This window comes from Rhineura floridana, chromosome 5 (assembly GCF_030035675.1).
Source record: "Rhineura floridana isolate rRhiFlo1 chromosome 5, rRhiFlo1.hap2, whole genome shotgun sequence".
In the NCBI taxonomy this organism is placed as follows: domain Eukaryota; kingdom Metazoa; phylum Chordata; class Lepidosauria; order Squamata; family Rhineuridae; genus Rhineura; species Rhineura floridana.
The window spans coordinates 63,318,848-63,337,783 of record NC_084484.1 but is presented as its reverse complement, the minus strand read 5'-3'; the positions used below and the strand labels follow the sequence as shown (position 1 = coordinate 63,337,783).

The 18,936-nt window shown below is 45.5% G+C and overlaps 1 protein-coding gene across 6 annotated transcripts in view; it reads left to right on the top strand.

Moving 5' to 3' along the window:
- The window catches only part of HERC2 (HECT and RLD domain containing E3 ubiquitin protein ligase 2), a 179,306-nt gene that overhangs the window by 97,394 nt on the left and 62,976 nt on the right, over window positions 1–18,936 (top strand). For all 6 annotated transcript variants that reach the window (XM_061626960.1, XM_061626959.1, XM_061626958.1 and 3 more), the window contains exons 51-56: window positions 2,999–3,107; window positions 3,488–3,627; window positions 3,897–4,087; window positions 4,331–4,436; window positions 4,565–4,656; window positions 6,782–6,957. In XM_061626960.1, coding sequence (XP_061482944.1) covers window positions 2,999–3,107; window positions 3,488–3,627; window positions 3,897–4,087; window positions 4,331–4,436; window positions 4,565–4,656; window positions 6,782–6,957 — 814 coding nt within the window. The remainder of the gene's footprint in view (window positions 1–2,998; window positions 3,108–3,487; window positions 3,628–3,896; window positions 4,088–4,330; window positions 4,437–4,564; window positions 4,657–6,781; window positions 6,958–18,936) is intronic.

The following is an 18,936-nucleotide window of genomic DNA, read 5'->3' as shown; positions in this document are numbered from 1 at the left end:
TTACCCTTACTTGGACGATCTGTTGATTCGAGCGGGTTCCAGAGATTTGGCCCTCTTTCACGTTCACTCTGCTCTCACGGCTCTGCGCACCCATGGTTGGCTTGTCAACTACGACAAAAGTCAACTACTACCAACTCAGAGATTACAACATTTGGGTGCAATTCTGGACACCATGCAGGCCATGGTCTTTTTGTCACCAGATCGAATTACGGCCATCACAGAGATGGCTCTACACCTCGCATGTCGTTCAAGGGTGGACTTAATGCTTCTGGCAAGAGCTCTGGGGATGTTTGTCTCGACCATCCACATCGTGCCATGGGCTCGGCACCACACTCGACCCTTACAGTGGGCCTTACTTCCTTTCCAACAGGACATTGCCACATCCAACCACCGCACAATCCACCTGCACCCATCTCTGCGGACCTCCTTCCATTGGTGGGCTACGGTCAAAAATCGCAGACTGGGAACCCCGTTCCGAGAACCAGACAGGACTGTAATCACCACAGATGCCAGTCTGTCTGGATGGGGGACCCATTGCAATTCCCAGTATGTTCAGGGAGCGTGGTCCAGCACGGAAGCAAGTCACAACATCAGCTGGCTGGAACTGAGAGCGGTCCATCTGGCTCTTCGGCATTTTCAGCCCCTGCTCCTTCTGGGCCATGTACTGATTTGCACAGACAATACTTGTGTGAAATCACATCTGAACAGACAAGGGGGAACCAGGTCAAGGTGTCTCCAGACGGAAGCGTCTCAACTCTTCCAATGGGCCGAAATACATCTACTTTCACTGAGAGCAGAACACCTCAGTGGTGTTTTAAACGTTGCGGCCGACTGGTTCAGCAGACAACAAGTGATCCCGGGAGAATGGAAGCTACACCCCATGGTGTTCAGCCTTCTCCAACGACGGTTCGGCATCCTCTCGGTGGATCTGTTTGCCTGCAGTCACAATTACCAGCTACCTCGCTACTTCTGCAGGTATCTGGACAACAACGCGGAATCTGTAGATGCACTGTTGACTCAGTGGCCAGCAGGCCTCTTATATGCCTTTCCCCCGATACCGCTACTGGGCAGGACCCTCAGGAAGTTGCGACGCGAAAGGGCTCATCTGGTCCTGATAGCATCATACTGGCCTCGTCGCCCGTGGTTCTCCGATCTGCTCTCCCTTTCAGTGACGGAGTCTTGGAGGTTGCCACTCAGACCAGATCTCCTCTCTCAGGGCCTGATTTGGCATCCGGATCCCGAATGGCTCAATCTGACAGCGTGGCATTTGATTCATTCCGGACTGCCTCAGGAAGTTGTGGACCCAATTCTCGCTTCTCGAAAGCAGTTGACCTCTCGTGTCTACCAGAGCACCTGGTTTGCCTTCTCTAGTTGGTGTGACTCTCAAAACGTTCTACCATCTCAGACCAATGTTCAACATCTACTGCAATTTTTACATAGATGCCTGAAGATGGGACTGAAACCTAACACCTTACATCGCCACGTCGCCACCATATCATCTCTTCTGTCTGTCACGTCTCCTACTATTCCTATGGGTTCACACCCGCTTGTCAAATGTTTTTTGAGGGGGCCTGTCCTACTGTCGCCAGCAGTTCGGCATTGCTTCCCTTCGTGGAGTCTATCGAAGGTCCTGTAAGCCCTGCAGCGGCCTCCCTTTGAGCCCCTTCGATCTGTGCCATTACGCCTTTTGACCTTCAAAGTCCTGTTTCTCGTGGCAATCACCTCGGCGAGAAGAATCTCAGAGTTGGGGGCGCTGTCCTCAGCCCGCCATCTCTGTATTTTCCATAAGGACTCAGTGGTCCTGCGTCTAGATCCTTTCTTCCGTCCCAAGGTCATTTCGGCGTTCCACTGTAACCAAGACATTGTTTTGCCTTCGTTCTGTCTGGATCCTGTTCATCCGCTCGAGAAGGCCTGGCACTCGCTAGATGTCTGGAGGGCCCTCAAGACCTACCTGTCTCACACCCAGGACATACGGTCAACGGATTCCTTATTTGTATCCTTTCACCTGCGTACTCTGGGGCAAAAGGTGTCTTGCTCTACGTTATCTTGTTGGTTGCATGCCTGTATTGCATTGGCCTATGAGTCCCTTCAGCTGCCAGTGCCTCGTAACATAACGGCACATTCCACTAGGTCAGCTGCCACTACAGCTGCCTTCACAACCAATGCTCCTCTAGCAGAGATTTGCAGAGCGGCTGTATGGTCTACCCCAAATTCTTTCATAAGACATTATAAGATAGACTGTTACGCATCTGCTGATGCCTCATTCGGGAGGCGTGTTTTACAACAGGTTATCTCTGCTAAGTAGCCAAGAGGCGGTCCCTCCCTATTAGGGGCTGCTTTGGTACATCCCATGTGATGTCGGACTACCTAAGGAAAATGTACCATTGGTATCACCTGAAGGGTGATTTTCTTAGGTAGTCCGACATCACGGCCCTCCCTTTTTGGAGGATTTGGGTTTTTTTTGCTACCTTACCACTTATTATTCTTCAGTGTTATAATATTTAAACTTTTTTACCAAGTCAAGACCAATTTGGACCTGTTTAATATGCTTGCAATCTTTGGGTCATGTTTTGGGACACTGTTTCCTTGCTGTTAGGCCTGTTGGCCTTTTCTGTCTTTTCAGATATGTCTCTCACTTTGGTCTCGTCACAAATGAACTGGAGTGGGAGGGGCTCGATGCCCCAGGTCTTGACTTCGATCCATTCTTGCCTTTGGATGCTAAATGGCGCTATATCCCATGTGATGTTGGACTACCTAAGAAAATCACCCTTCAGGTGATACCAATGGTACATTCAAATGAGTGGATTAAACATTTTCTTATGCAAATGAAAAAAGTAATTTTTTTAAACCAAGACAATGAGTATACTACTAAAAACTGTATACCAGTAGTTTTATATGTAGCAACTTTCAGTACAAAGGTCACTGATATATGAGTGTGCATCTTACAGGTATCTTTATATCGATTTATTATTTCTGTTTCTTTTTCTTTCTGTCACAGCTTTTAGTGCCAATGGTAAAGATGTCATTGTTGACTTTCCTCAGCAGTCTCATTGGACTGGATTACTGTCAGAAATGGAACTGGTTCCCAGTATTCATCCAGGGGTTACGTAAGTTTTTATGTTTTTGTTTTTAAATCTTTTAATTATTTTATCTTGTATTCTACTTAGAGCTGCATCATTTCTTTGGTACTTCTGTAACGTAAAATTTTGCCTGAATTTTTCTACAAGGTTGCAAAAGGTGAAAAACTGAAAGAGTATTATTATTATTATTGTTATTGTTATTATTGCCTGTCCTTCACCAGTAGGTCTTAGGGTGGGTTTTACAGAAATTGAACACACAGTATTAAAACAGTTAAACTGCATTACATCCACAAGGATAGGGTGAGTCCTGAAAATGTAATACTGTATAGGATGAGGATTTGCATGTATTAAATTTTGTTTATGGAATAGTGTAGCTAATACAGTAATTTGATTTTTGTTACAATTAGGTGTGATGGCTGTCAGATGTTTCCCATCAATGGACCTAGGTGTAAATGCAGAAACTGTGATGACTTTGATTTCTGTGAAAGTTGTTTCAAAACCAGAAAACACAACACACGACACACTTTTGGAAGAATAAATGAGCCAGGTATTATATGTTATAGTTCAATGAAATTTGAGACATTTCTGTGTATTCCTTGTTTTAGGTAAACTTTTGGAAACCCCATTTAAAAAATTTCTCCTGATTAACTTTCATTGGACCTCCTCTTTCTAACAAACTTTGCAGAATTTTTTCTTGTGCACAGACTGTATGAAGAATAGCTTTGTGCAACTTAGTCTGTAACTCTACATACATAGTTCAGTACAAAGTTCCAGCTGCTGAATTAAATATGGTTGTAACACTACTCTTTACAATAGGTCAGTCTCCGGTATTTTGTGGCCGTTCTGGAAAGCAGCTGAAGAGACGTCACAGTAGCCAGAGAGGAATGCTGTTGGATGATTGGTCAAGAATAGTTAAAAATTTGAATGTGTCATCTTCTGTGAATCAAGCCTCACGTTTGATTGATGGTGGGGAACAGTGTTGGCAATCTTCTGGCTCCCAAGGAAAGGCAAGTTTTTTAAAAAATAGTATGCGAGCTTCACATTCATGTGCATTTATATCATAACAATTGGTTCAAAGTGTAAATATACCTGTAGATCTTTTTGAAAATGCATGTAGTTTTGGTTATCTTATATGCAGTAACTTGCAAGTCTTGTAATCTAAGAAGACATAATAATGTTTACATATAACTGTAGTCCATCATATGTCTTCAGAGGATTTTAGATAACTGAATATAATCATTATTTTCTAGCACTGGATTCGTTTAGAAATTTTCCCTGATGTTCTTGTACACAGACTGAAAATGATTGTAGATCCTGCAGACAGCAGCTACATGCCTTCATTGGTTGTGGTTTCAGGTAAGGGACTGTCAGTGTTGAGTACAGAGAATCAGTTCCATTATGGATCAAACACTTGTTTTGTTTGTAATACTGGAAAAACCTCATTGATGTAAAAATAATTCAACATGAATTTAATTGTTTTACAGGTGGAAGTTCTTTAAACAACCTCATAGAGCTTAAGACAATCAACATTAATCCTACAGACACTACAGTTCCTCTTCTTGGTGATTGCACAGAGGTAAATAACTGCTGGTTGTAGGGATGGCTCTTGAAGAAAGTTCTGTATTGTATCAATGGAAGATAATATAATTTCTTCTGAACTTTATTCAGATAGAACTTTCCAAAAAGAGTATCTCTTTATCTAATACAATAAGAAACAGCAAATAGTTCCATACTGCTTCTCATATTTCTAGGAGAATAGTTGGAAGGTGCAGATCCAGAACAATTATAAAAAAGGGTGAATTCAGATAATCAAGTCAACGCATGGTGAGGTTTTCTAACATGTGGTGGCTCAGTCATCTGTGCTAATACAAACATGGTGTGATTTCTCCTGCCATATTTTTTAATGTGTTGCAAAGAAAGTAGTAGTAGTAGTAAAGTTTTACCACATGTTTCCATCATGGTTGGATGGTTATCTATATTAGTAATCCATGGCTGGTGGTGATGAACAGGAAATGTAATTCCACTGAACAAGTTTCATGGATAGGATTGTCTTTTAGGAACAGCTTTTTTCTCCCTACTTGTCACAATCCCAGTGGTTCAGACACTGAGATGCTCTTCCATTCCATCCACTAGGACAGAGATGGAGAACCTGTGGCCTTAGATCTCTCATCGTCCTTGACTATTAGCCATGGTATCTGGGGCTGATGGGAGGTGGAGTCCAGCAACCTCTGGAGGGCCACAGGTTTCCTATCCCTGTGCTAGGAGGTAAGATGTGGGCTGGACCACCCACACCATCATCAGTATGAGGAAACCTTTTAAAACAGTAAGAACAAAATAAACCATTTACTTTTGTTAACAAAACAAAAAACCAGAATAGCAACACTATGGGAATGTATGGAGGGATAGGTATTTGGTATTTTAAAAATGCTATTTGGCTTTTTAAAGTTTGGTTTGTATTGATAATGTTTTACTTTGTTGTGATTTTGATTGTGAGCTGCCTTAAAAGGATCCTGGTTCTGAAAAACAACATAAAAATTTAATTCATTTCTGTTGTCTTTTTAGCACCTACTGAAGATCTTTCTCTTTCAGCAAGCTTTTTAAGTAGAGATCTGTCCCAGTCTGCATCTGTATTGGAATTGTTTTTTAATGTTTTAATTGTTTTATCTCTTGTGTGTTTGCTCCCCCTGGGCTCCTAGAGGAGGAAGGGCGAGGTATATATTTAATAAATAAATAAAAATAGGTAGAACTTAAATAGTCACTCAACAGCAACAGAGTCAGTCTGCAGCCATGAAATGGTCCAAAACCTGCCACGTTTGTCTTGAATTACTGTAATTAGCACACATTTAAGAAACAGGCAGACTTACCCATATCTCTCACATTAGCCTGGTTCATATATCACAATACGCCACAGTTTGCTTTAAACCATAATTGAATTGTGAGCATACCTATCCCCTGCTGCATGGATCTGTGTATCCCCCCCCCGCATGAGTGATGCTCGTGCAGTTCAAACAAGCTGTTCTATGGCTTGCTGTGTTGTTCGAACCTGGACTGTGGTTTGTTTCAAACAAAACATGAGAGAAGCTTGCATGGGGACCTGTGTGGCAAGGAAGAGGCATGTTCATAATTTAAACCATAGTTTAAGACAAACAGGCTTATTGGGATGTGCATACAAGGACAGTGTCTGTTCACCTAAATTAGAAGCTGTTTCTATGTCTTCACTGATTAAGTGAAAAAAAGATAAGCTGATTATACTTGGAAGGATGGCAGAGCAGCTGTTCAATATTACATGGTACACTATATAACTGGGTTCTAGTTTTTGCTAGGGTGTGTATTTTTATCAGCGTAAGTATATTCTTAAACTTCGCTCTGACACTGTAAAGCTATTATTGGATTCTTCAGTGCTCCTGTCATTCATACTTCCACTTTGAGTTCACATATTAATAGTTGGGGGATATTTTGATTCCTCTGAAATAATTTTTTTTAGCTAGAACATATGCCTAGTGTACATTGTCCCCCCCTCCAATTTTGCATTGTCTTTATCTTTGAATGCGTGACGGAATGTGAAAAAGAAATACATTTTCCTTTACTTTAGCAAAACATGTGCCTAAAGAATTAAAACAGTAAAATCACCAGTCCTTTAACTTTACCTTATATTGATGTCATTACGTCCATTAAGAAACATAATTCCTTGTTGCTTTTAGTATCACAGATATATTGAAGTTGCTATAAAACAGTGCAGGAGTTCTGGCATTGATTGCAAAATACATGGTCTCAGCATACTGGGGCGTATTCGGGCAGAGGATGAAGACTTAGCTGCAGTCCCTTTTCTTGCTTCTGATAATGAGGAAGATGAAGACGATAAAGCTAACACTGGGAGGTATGAAATATAAATACATTATAAAATACAGTGTGTAATTATATACTGTATAACCCCATCTTTTTGTTGTATCAAGCTCAGGATTGGGAATACTTAGTACCAAAAATTCCCTATTTTAGTTTCTCAACAAATTATGCAAGTTGGGTAAATTTGCAGATGTGTGTTATAGTCTACTTCCAAAATTCAGGTTCTCTTTGCAAAGCTTTTTGCAACTTGCTGACAGTAATGAGGCTATCATTGGCTACTGGCCACGATGGCTATGTCCTACCTTTACTGTCAGAAGCAGTATGTCTCTGAATACCAGTTGTTGGAAACCGCAGGAGGAAAGAGTGCTCTTGTGCTTAGGTCCTGCTTTTAGACTTCCCTTTGGCATCTGGTTGGCCACTGTGAGAACAGGATACTGGACCCCATTGCCTTTTGGCTTCTTCCAGCAGGGCTGTTATGCTCTTTTGTAGGATGGGCTGGAAGGGTATGCACAAGGAATAAGGGTAGATGGAATGAGGAAGAAAGGCTCCTCATACAACTAATATGTTTTATGCCATGAATGGGAAAGCTGTAGCCCTCTCATCTTCTACCATTGGCCATGCTGGCTGGAGCTTATGGGAGCTGGGATTCTAACAAGAAGGTTGCAGGCTCCTCACACCTGTTGTCAGATTTCCTCCACTATATGAAGGCTACAACGTTTTATAGAACATATTTTTAGGATGGCAAATTACTGCCATGTACCAGATCCTATTATTTGCAATGCATGTATCTAATATATAGTCAAACCTTTCTAAATGTTTAGAACTGGATCCAGACCTGCTGTTACATAAACAGAAGGGCTCTTTTCCTTCACAGAAGAGACTGAGATCTAGCACAGGAGAGGGGAGGCAGTTTTTGCCCCAATTTTCCCTATGAGTCCGGCCATCACAGCGGGTATTAGCTCCACCTATCGTGCGAAGGCAAGAATGTCTTTGAAGTCAAGACTAGGGGCGTCAGGCCCCTCCCACTCTCCAGTTCATTCTTGCCTTCGTACGAACAAGATTGGATCTTAAGCGTAGCGAGTAGCTTTTAGCTAAGTTTCGCGTATTTGTTTGAAGTCCTTCCTTTCCCTGTTTGTGTTTAACTTTCCATTTAAGTTTGAGGGTTCCCTCAGAGACCGCGGCTGCGGTTCTCTACGTTTCTTGGCCAATTTTAAGCCTTTTATTTTTTGAGCCTTTATTTCAGCTTATCTCCTTACTTGTTTGAGGCTTGTTTGAGGGTTCTCTCAGAGACCGCAGCTGCGGTTCTCTTCGTTTCTGTCCGCTTTTTATTTAAGCTTATTTCCCTTACTTGTTTGAGGCTTGTTTGAGGGTTCCCTCAGAGACCGCGGCTGCGGTTCTCTTCGTTTTTGTCTGCTTTTGAGCTTTCCCCCTGGCTCTGTTGCATCCATCGGGAGCTTGCAGCTCTGTTTTTTCCTTCTGCTGGGCTGTCTCAAGCAGCGCTCTGAGGAGCTTTTGGAGAGACCGCGGCTGCGGTTCTCTCCCAGGTGGGAGCTTGCGGCTGCGGCTTCCTGCCCTCTCTTTCTCCCTCTCTCTCCGTGACTTTAATTTTTGCCGCGGAGAGCCCTTCATTCGGCGGCGACAGCGGCTTCCCTCCTGCTGCCTTTCCCGACACAGGCGTCTCTCGGCAGTCTCCTTTTGGGGTTTTTTAGAGCCGCAAGTGCGACTATCGACCCCGCGCCTCCCCCTGCGAGACTGTGCTGGGCAGCCCTTCCCCCAGTTCGTTACCAGTAGGCCGCCATTGCTTCTTCCCCCTCCGCCATTTTCGGATCATTTTTTCCCGCTCTTTTTTCTGGGCGCCAATTTTGTTGAATTCAAATTTCCCACCTTCTTTGTTACCCCTTTATTAACCAACGGATACCTTCCCTGCAAGTTATCTGTATGTGTGTTGTATGTGTGTTGTAGACAGACTTACAGGGCTTCCTTACACACAAATTTACAGTGGCTGACTTGTACTAAATTTGAATTATATTCAGTACCATCAAGGCTGGAGCTTTAATATCAGTGGCTGCCTTGTACTAAATCTGAATTATATGCAGTATTATCAAGGCTGGAGCTTTAATATCAGTGGCTGACTTGTACTAAATCTGAATTATATTCAGTATTATCAAGGCTGGAGCTTTAATATCAGTGGCTGACTTGTACTAAATCTGAACTATATTCAGTATTATCAAGGCTGGAGCTGACTTGTACTAAATCTGACTTATATTCAGTATTATCATGGCTGGAGCTTTAATATCAGTGGCTGACTTGTACTAAATTTGAAGTATATTCAGTATCATCAAGGCTGGAGCTTTAATATTAGTGCCTGACTTGTACTAAATCTGTATTATATTCAGTATTATCAAGGCTGGAGCTTTAATATCAGTGGCTGACTTGTACTAAATCTGAATTATATTCAGTATTATCAAGGCTGGAGCTTTAATATCAGTGCCTGACTTGTACTAAATTTGAATTATATTCAGTATCATCAAGGCTGGGACTTTAATATCAGTGCCTGACTTGTAATAAATCTGAATTATATTCAGTACATCCTGCCCCCTCTGTGGCCGTGTACCACGCCTGAAATCCAGCCTACAGCACTAATCTGAACTATATTTTGTACATCCTGCCCCCTCTGTGGCCGTGTACCAAGCCTAATATACAGCCTATATTACACAGCCTATATTGTTTTAACGCTGATACCACAGTGCATCCTGCCCCCTCTGTGGCCGTGCACTTAGCCATCTGCCAGTGTATCCTACCCCCTCTGTGGTCGTACACTGTGCCAGTTCGGGTCTTTACATCCTGCCCCCTCTGTGGCCGTGTACTGCACCCAAGTTAATATAAGATGGCAGAACAGCCAGGCATGTCGCAAGCAGCCAATATGATGCCAGATCAGCCAGGCATGTCACAAACAGCCCAGCCGCAACACTCTAAGGCGACTAAGCCTAAGCATGTTAAAGCAATGGCTAAGACAAAACATCTTTCAAGCCATAGCAAACCAGATCAGCCAGGCATGTCACAAACAGCCCAGCCGCAACACTCTAAGGCGACTAAGCCTAAGCATGTTAAAGCAATGGCTAAGACAAAACATCTTTCAAGCCATAGCAAACCAAAGCGGCCACTCTATGCCTCTGTGCCAACCCCCACCACTACCACAGCAACTCAGGCACACATAAGCGATATACTTCATTCCCCTGCTGCTTCCTCTGACGAGGAAGATTTTGCTGACTTCCACACTCAGCATTCGCCTAACCAGCCTCCCTCCGTTTTACCATCCCAAACATCTCCTCCAATAGCCACTCAGGCACAAACATCTACCACAACTGGGCTGCTGCCGTCCCCTGATTTCCTCTTCCAACTTCAAGCCATGCTGGCATTTTTCACCCAAATGCAGTCACTACCACAAGTTCCTGCCATACCCCAACTCAACATGGACCAACGTGCGTTCCATGAAGCTCATCCTTCCTGTTCACCTAACCCCTTTGATGTAGCCAGAGGCAGAGTTTTTGACGAAGCCTCGTATGCGGAGGAGTCATCCTTCACTGACCACGTTGAAGGAGATGACTGGAGCGAATATTCAGATCATGAGGAGGATACATCGTATCGCTTGTTTAATGCTTCAGACTATCAGCCCCTGGCACGCAGGGTAGTGAATAACCTTGGTCTCCAGACTGCGCCTTCAACTTCCTCCACCCCAGCCATCAAAGGGGCCAAGGTTCTCAAATCCCCTGCACCTACTGAACATTACCTTCCGGTGCCGGACCCGATTGCCAAATTGGCCTCTGAAGAATGGGCTCACCCATTCCATTCTCGCCGCTTCAAGAACGTGGCTGACAGGTTTTACGCCCTAGCTCCGGACTTTGCCACCAAGTTAGACGTCCCTGGCATAGATGAACCAATCGCTCACCTCGTTTCACATTCTCTCTTGCCCAGGGAAGGGGAATCCCAACTAAAGGACACTACTGAGCGACGAATAGACTTCGCCCTCTGCAAAAAATCACGAGGCCACTGCCCTCACCATGCGTGCCTCTGCTTCAGCCTCCATTTTCTCCAGAGCAGCTATGATGTGGCTAGATGATCTTCTAGAGGACACTAGCCCTGATCCTGTCGCCCTCAGAAGGTCACTGGTAAAGTTGCGTAAGACAGCAGCTTTTGTGGCCGATGCCACCTTGGATACCACTCAATTGGGGGCACGAGCCATGACGGCTCAGATAGTTGCTCAACGAACCCTCTGGCTTCGCCACTGGCAAGCTGATTCAGCGGCCAGAATGAATCTGTCCAGGGCAGCCAGAATGAATCTGTCCAGGGCTCCTTACTCCGGATCGTTACTCTTCGGCGAGGAAGCTCTAAAGGCAGTACTGGTTGATCCCAAAGACGCCCACAAACCGGTTCTGGCCACTGCCCAGAACATCGACAACAGGCCTTTCAGGCGATCTCCTTCCTTCCGTACTAACCAGCCCTTTCGAGGAACGCAGCCAGGAGGACGAGGCCGCAACTTCAGATCCTATGACCCCAATTCATTCAGGGGCTCCTGGAACCGACGCTTCCAGGGCAGAGACCTACGGCTGGCTTGTCAACTTCGACAAAAGCCATCTCCAACCAACTCAACGCCTACTACATCTAGGGGCAATGTTGGACACCCTGCAGACAATGGTATTCCTGGCTCCAGATTGCATCACTGCCATCACAAGCATCGCAAGGTCCCTGATGCAACAAACATCAGCAGATGTCATGCTTCTAGCCAGGGCACTCGGAATGTTCATTTCTACAATCCATATTGTGCCATGGGCTCGAGCCCACACTCGGCATCTTCAGTGGATTCTACTGCCCTTTCAACAGGACATTGCCAGCTCCAACCATCGCAAAGTTCACTTGACCCCCGCGCTGCGTCTATCATTCCGCTGGTGGACGAGGTCCCAACACCTCTCCAAGGGCACGCCGTTCAGAGAACCACACAGAACTGTTGTAACCACAGATGCCAGTTTCATCGGCTGGGGAGCCCACTGCAACTCCCAGTATGTTCAGGGGGGTTGGTCCACCACAGAGCAGACTCAAAACATCAACTGGCTGGAGCTAAAGGCTGTACATTTAGCTCTACTTCATTTTCAGTCTCTGTTCCCTTTGGACCATGTCCTCATTCGAACGGACAACACCTGTGTAAAATCACATTTGAACAGACGGGGGCACCAGGTCTCGTCCTCTGCAGGACCTAGCCTCCCTCATCTTTGTCTGGGCAGAACATCATCTACAATCCCTGAAAGGAGAACATCTCAGAGGGATTTGGAATGTGACAGCAGACTGGCTCAGCAGACAACCGGTTTTTCTGGGGTAATGGAAGCTTCACCCAGCCATTTTCCATCGTCTTCAGAGTCAGTTCGGCGAATGCTCAATCGACCTGTTTGCCTCCAGTCGCAATTGCCAACTTCCCAGGTACTTTGCCCGATACCTGGATTCAACAGCGGAAGCAATAGATGCTCTGACAATACCGTGGCCAGACGGTCTCTTGTACGTCTTTCCTCCAATACTATTGTTAGCCAAAACCTTGAGGAAGGCGCGAACCGAGAGGGCACAGCTGGTTCTGATAGCACCATTTTGGCCACGCCGACCGTGGTTCTCAGATCTTCTGGCAATGCCAATGATGGATCCTTGGACACTTCCAGTCAGGCCAGACCTCCTATCCCAGGGTCCAGTATGGCACCAGGACCCTACTTGGCTCAATCTAACAGCGTGGCGTTTGAACTGGGACACTTGAGGTTAGCTGGCCTGTCTGACGCTGTGATTGATATTATTTTGGCCTCGAGAAGACCATCTACCACTCGTATTTATCAACATACTTGGGTGGCTTTCTCCAAGTGGTGCCAGTTCCACCACCACGATCCCTCCCAGGCCACCATGCAACAGGTGCTGCAATATCTCCATAGCGGCTTCATGATGGGACTTAGACCCAACACTCTACGCCGACATGCGTCCACTCTGTTGTCCATTCTCTCAGTGTCCTCTACTGGAGCTCCTATTTCCTCACATCCGTTCATCAAACGTTTTTTGAGGGGAGTCGCCCTACACTCTCCGGCTGTTATCCATCGGTTTCCCTCATGAAGTTTGCCAAAAGTTCTGCAGGCCTTGCAACGCCCTCCGTTTGAACCCATCAGGACTGTGCCCCTCCGTATACTGTCCTTCAAGGTCTTGTTCCTGATCGCAATCACATCTGCCAGACGTGTTTCGGAGTTGGGCGCATTGTCTTCTGCTCGACACCTCTGCGTCTTCCATAAGGACTCGGTTGTGCTGAAGACTGATCCTTCCATCTCAAGGTTGATTCGGTTTTTCATTGCAACCAGGACGTTGTTTTGCCTTCCTTTTGCCCGAATCCTACCCATCCTCTCGAGAAGGCTTGGCATTCGTTAGATGTCCGGAGGGCTCTCAAGACCTACCTGTCTAGGACCCAAGAGATTCGACGAACGGAGTCTCTGTTTGTATCCTTTCATCCAAGGTCTATGGGACATAAAGTATCCAATTCTACCTTATCCCGTTGGTTAAGGGCATGTATTACTTTAGCATATAAGTCTCTGAAGCTGTCAGTTCCAGCTAGTATAATGGCTCATTCTACCAGGTCAGCTGCCACTTCGGCTGCTTTTGCCACTAATGCTCCTGTTGCCGATATTTGTAGGGCTGCAGTCTGGTCTACCCCACACTCGTTTATAAGGCATTATAAAATCGATTGCTATGCCTCTGCTGACGCTTCTTTTGGCAGACGAGTGTTGCAACAGGTTCTTAATCAGGACTAGCATGTGGTCCCACCCAGTATGGGCTGCTCTGGTACATCCCGCTGTGATGGCCGGACTCATAAATGAGGGGAAAAAAGGGAAAATGGACCATTGGTCTCACCTGAAGGGTGATTTTCCTATGAGTACGGACATCACGGCCCTCCCAGTTGGAGGATGACTATATATTTTCTAATGTGTTATATATTACTGTTACGCTATTATATTTAAATTTAAGAGTGAAGTCAAGACTTCTAGTTCTGTTATACCGCTATGTTGGAATCATGTTACTATGCATGGTACTATTGTGTTATTTTCCTGCTGCCAGGCCTGTTGGCCTTGTTCTTGTATTTTTAGATATTTCTCCTTAGACTCGCTGCGAATGAACTGGAGATTGGGAGGGGCCTGACGCCCCTAGTCTTCACTTCAAAGACATTCTTGCCTTCGCACGATAGGTGGAGGTAATACCCGCTGTGATGTCCGTACTCAAAGGAAAATCACCCTTCAGGTGAGACCAATGGTCCATTCTCCAGAGCAAATGTTCAGGATGTACAAGGGAAGATGGAATCGGTGAAAATTGTGTTCCCACTCCCCCCCCCCAGTGGGAGTGTATCGGGAGTGAAGTTCCACTCACAGGATCTCTAAACCCAACCTGTATCATACTACTTTTTACAACTGGTACAAAATGAAAACTAGACTGTCTCAACCTATCTCACTTATGAAGTCCTGTTGATCTCTAGACCCCAGCCTAAACACTAAAGTTCCATTGCAGTGAATTATGTTTTCTCGCATGCATGTAAGGTGATCACAGGTGGGACCTGAAATCCACCTTGTGGTTGAAGGCAGAAAAGTGCTGTTTGGTTTTGCAATCTTCTAGTTTTTCCTTGCGCTCAGGGACCAGTTCTTTTCTGCCTTCACCAACTACAGTTGTGTTTGCACTCTGCTCACTTCTCTCAGTTGAGGCCTTTATTTTTTAGTATTCTTCTGCTGCTTCTTAGTTGCTGCCTTACCCTTTCTCATTCCAGGTCCACCTTACACTCCTTGCCCTCCCTTGTCTGTTTATTTTGCTCAGCCTCTCCTCTCCTTTTCTCTGGCTACCACCTTTTTTTTCCTCCCTGAAGAAAAGAGACCACCACTTCTTACCTTTCTCCTCAGTGTCCCCTCCCCCAGCTTCAGCTTTTGTTGTAGTCTCCCCGACATTTTCGCTCCTCCGCCCCACCAGTTTTGCCATCCCTGTAAGCCCCGCTATGCCTGTTGGTGCACAGCTTCCTGCTCTTGCGCTATGGGAAAGGCCAAGGAAAGGTCAGCTGCACTCACCAAAATGTCATGACCACTGCCACCACTTCCTGCCACAACAGTTGCATCTGTAGTCTCGGGATAAATGCCCACCAATGGTAGCAGCTAGTGCCAGCACCTCTTCCTGCAGGCTAGGGGGTGATTTGGCATCTTCTGCAATCATAGGTAGGGAGACTGGATGCGTCCACCAGTTTTGCCCCCCGGGTGTTGAGACCCTTTGACACAGAGGGTCTGTGGGAGTGAGGAGGCAGCAGCAATGGAGCCATGTCACTCTCCTTATGTAGTGAGTGGAATAACATAGAAGGAGGAGAGGGGGAGTGATTTGGCAGTTGAAACTGGGACTGTAGAAAAAGCACAGTGCATGCTACACAGGTTCCTTAGACTTGAGAGCAAGTCTCTGATAAGGGGGGGCGGTCCTTAGGGGACCTTGGAACAATTTGTACCTTTCAGACTTCTGAGGATTTCAGAGGCATTGTGGATACTTCCAAGGCTCAGCCCCTATGCCCAGATCAAGCATTTCCAGTCACCACTATAACTGGGTTACATCTTCCAGTGCGGGAACTGGTTCCTTCTGCCCAGTTACAAATTTTTGCATACATGCTGCAGCAATTGAAAGAGATCTTATTAACTGACCTGCCAGGGAGTGGCTGCCACGTTTCAAGACTTGCCTTTGTTCACTCAGCAGCCTCCTGCTGCTCCAAATTCCACTTTTTTGTGCAATCAGTCTCACTCCTCACTCCAGCCTGGCACTTCTTCCATTTCACAGCATGCGCCTCAGGTTCCAAGCGTTCTGCCACATGTCTCCCTGGACCCCCATTCTGTTCCTTGGGGGCAGAGGCAGTGCTCCAGCCCACCTGGAAGAGACCCCCTAGAGAGGGTGGTGGATTCTGAACCTGGCTTGAACATTCAGATGAGGAGGAATGGAGCAGGGAGTCGGAATCTGAAGAGGTTTCTTCCAGCCACCTCTTCCAAGAATTTCTCTACCTTCACTTACTATGTAAGGCTATGGCAACATTAGATCTGAATGCTCCTGAGGAGTCCACTACTCCCTCCTTGTCCAGAGTGGCACCAAAGTCCAGAGTGGTTAAACTTCCTTCTGTGCTACCTAAAGTAATCAAATCTGAATTTGATGTACCTGTTAATTACAAAAAGTCTGTGCCATTGCTAATAAATTAAAGCTTCTCCTCATTGATGTAGCTGTGATGGGATTGGTCAATCCCTTACTCCATTCAAAAGACTCAGATGCACAGCTTAAGGACATGGTGGAGCAACAGCTGGACTTGGGATTGCATTGAGTTCATGATGCTAGTACCATGTCAGTGTGATCAGCTGCATCTGCACCGGTCTTTGCCAGTGCCTCTTTTCTCTGGCTAGAGGACCTCTTGGATGGTCCACAGCAAGACTCTGCCAGAGTTTGCAAGTCTCTCTTGAAAATCTCCCAATCTGTGGCTTTTATGGCTGATGCTTTGATGGATGCAGTATAGTCTTCCGCTTGATCCCTGCAGCCGGCGTATTCACTAGGAAGAGCCTTTGGCTCTTCCATTGGAAGATGGATGCCATAGCTCACTCCAGCCTGACCACAGAGCCATACATAGGAGGCGCGCTCTTTGGTGATGCAGCTTTGGAAGACGTTTTGGTGGAATCCAAAGATAAAAACACACAAACTGCCTTCTTCCAGGAAGAGAGAGGATGTGTTCCTTTCATAGGTCATGCAATCCCTATCTTGCCAATCAACCTGGGGCAGACAGTATTGTAACTCCAAAGGACAACAGCAGTCCTCAAACCAGTTTGATTCAGGCACCCAGTTCTGGGGAAGCAAGCACCACTTCTGATGCTATCTCTCCCTCAGCCTGCAGGTGTTTTAGGACAGACTGTTGAGTGTTGCAGACTCTGAGACAGGGCCTTCACTTGGAGTTCACTGCCTCCTCACAGGTTTTCCTCTCCCTTCCAACCTGGAAAAGAGACAGGGTTCAAGGGAAACAAGGATGATCGGGGGTTTGGAAACAAAGTCCTATGAGGAGAGTCTGAAAGGACTAGGCAAGCTCAGCTTTGAGAAGACTGAGGAGAGATATTGATAGCACTCTTCAAGTACTTGAAAGGTTGTCACACAGAGGAGGGCCGGGATTTCTTCTCGATCATTCCAGAGTGCAGGACATGGAATAATGGGCTCAAGTTACAGGAAGCTAGATTGCGGCTGAATATCAGGAAAAACTTCCTATCTGTTACAGCAGCATGAGAATGGAATCAATTATCTGCAGAGGTAGTGGGCTCTCCAACACTGGAGGCAGCTGGATAGCCACTTGTCAGATATAAGTTGGATTCCTGCACTGAGCAGGGGGTTGGACTTGATCCCAACCAACATCTGCTGAAGATTTCTGCAACAGAACAGGTCTTTCCCAGGCATTTATTCCATCTTTACCTCAGCCAAAAAGGATGGCTCCTTCCAGGCAGTCCTGGACCTAAAATGTCTAAACAGCTACATCAGGTACTGTAAGTTCAGGATGGAGACCCTCTTGTCAACCAAGGGGCTCTCGGGAGGTGGAAACTTTCTGTTGTTGATGGACCTCAAGGAGGAAAAATAAAGTGTCTAGCATCCACAAAATGCAAGAAAAAGTGGTAAAAAACCAGAATGCTGAAAAGATATTTATTATTATGTACAAAAGTACTATTAAAAATATATGCCAAATTTTTTTTAAAATAGCAAAAGCTTAGGAAATGCTCTGTAGAAGCTCAAAGCCCAACGCGTTTCAGCTTGTGCAACCAAGCCTTCATCAGGGGCTAGAACAAAAAAGAATTTTTATATATATACACAAACACACAGTTAAAATTACATACATCTTATTTAAATCATCTAAAATTATATGAAAAATACTTACACACATTGATTTTTCATCAAAATACTGTAGCCAGCTCTTACTAATAGTTTTGTAACTTCTGTTGTGTGGAGAATATCCTAAGTTAAATATAACTCTGTAGCGTATAATGAGTTTAACCTTTTTTTGGGCACACCTGCCCAAAGGTTTGCAGTCAAAGGCCTCTTCTTCCATATGTGAAGGCCCAATGTGTGTGGTGTGTGGTCTCCTTCCCATCAACCTACTAGAACCTTGAGCTATTCATCTGGTGCTACAGTACTTCACCACATTGAGACCTGAGGGCAGTCCTGGTGAGAACAGACAACATCATAGCCAAGGCCCATGTGAATTGTCGGGGTACAAGATCAAAGCATCTTCAAGCAGAGGCCTCTACTGTCCTTCACTGGGAGGAGACTCATCTAGAGTCTCTCACTGCAGAACAACTGAAGGGGAAAAAATCAAGCCAGGAACAGATTCATCAAAGGAAATGGAGGTTACATTCCAACATTTTTAGGGAATTCATAGGCCTCTTTGGAATGGTACATGTGGCTCTGTTTGTGTTGCCCCTCAACCACTGGGCCAAAAGGTTCTTCTCCCGCTATGCAGTGCCCACAGTGGAGGCTCTCATTTCTCCTTGGCCCCCTGGGCTGTTGTACACCTTTCCTCCCATACCATGTTTCTCCAGAGTCCTGAAGAAGATCTGGGATGAGAAGGTGAGGGTTCTCATACTGGCCATGGAGACTGTGCTTCTCTGAGATAATCAATCTAGCAACATCTCCCCTGTAGCTGCTGCCTCTCAAGAAGGATCTGCTATCCCAGGGCTGCCTCTGCCATCCGGATCTGACCTGGCTGGACCTTCATGTATGGACACTGAGTGGAAATGGCTCTTAAAAGCAGCCCCCCCATTTTCTGTTGTTGATACCATGATGACCGCTAGGTGACCCTCCATGCTCTGCCTCTACAAGAGTACATGAAAGGTGTTTTTGACATGGTGTTCTAAGAAGCCCTTGGCTCCTCAGAAGACTGATATTAATGAAGTATTATTCTTTCTACAGTATGGTTTAG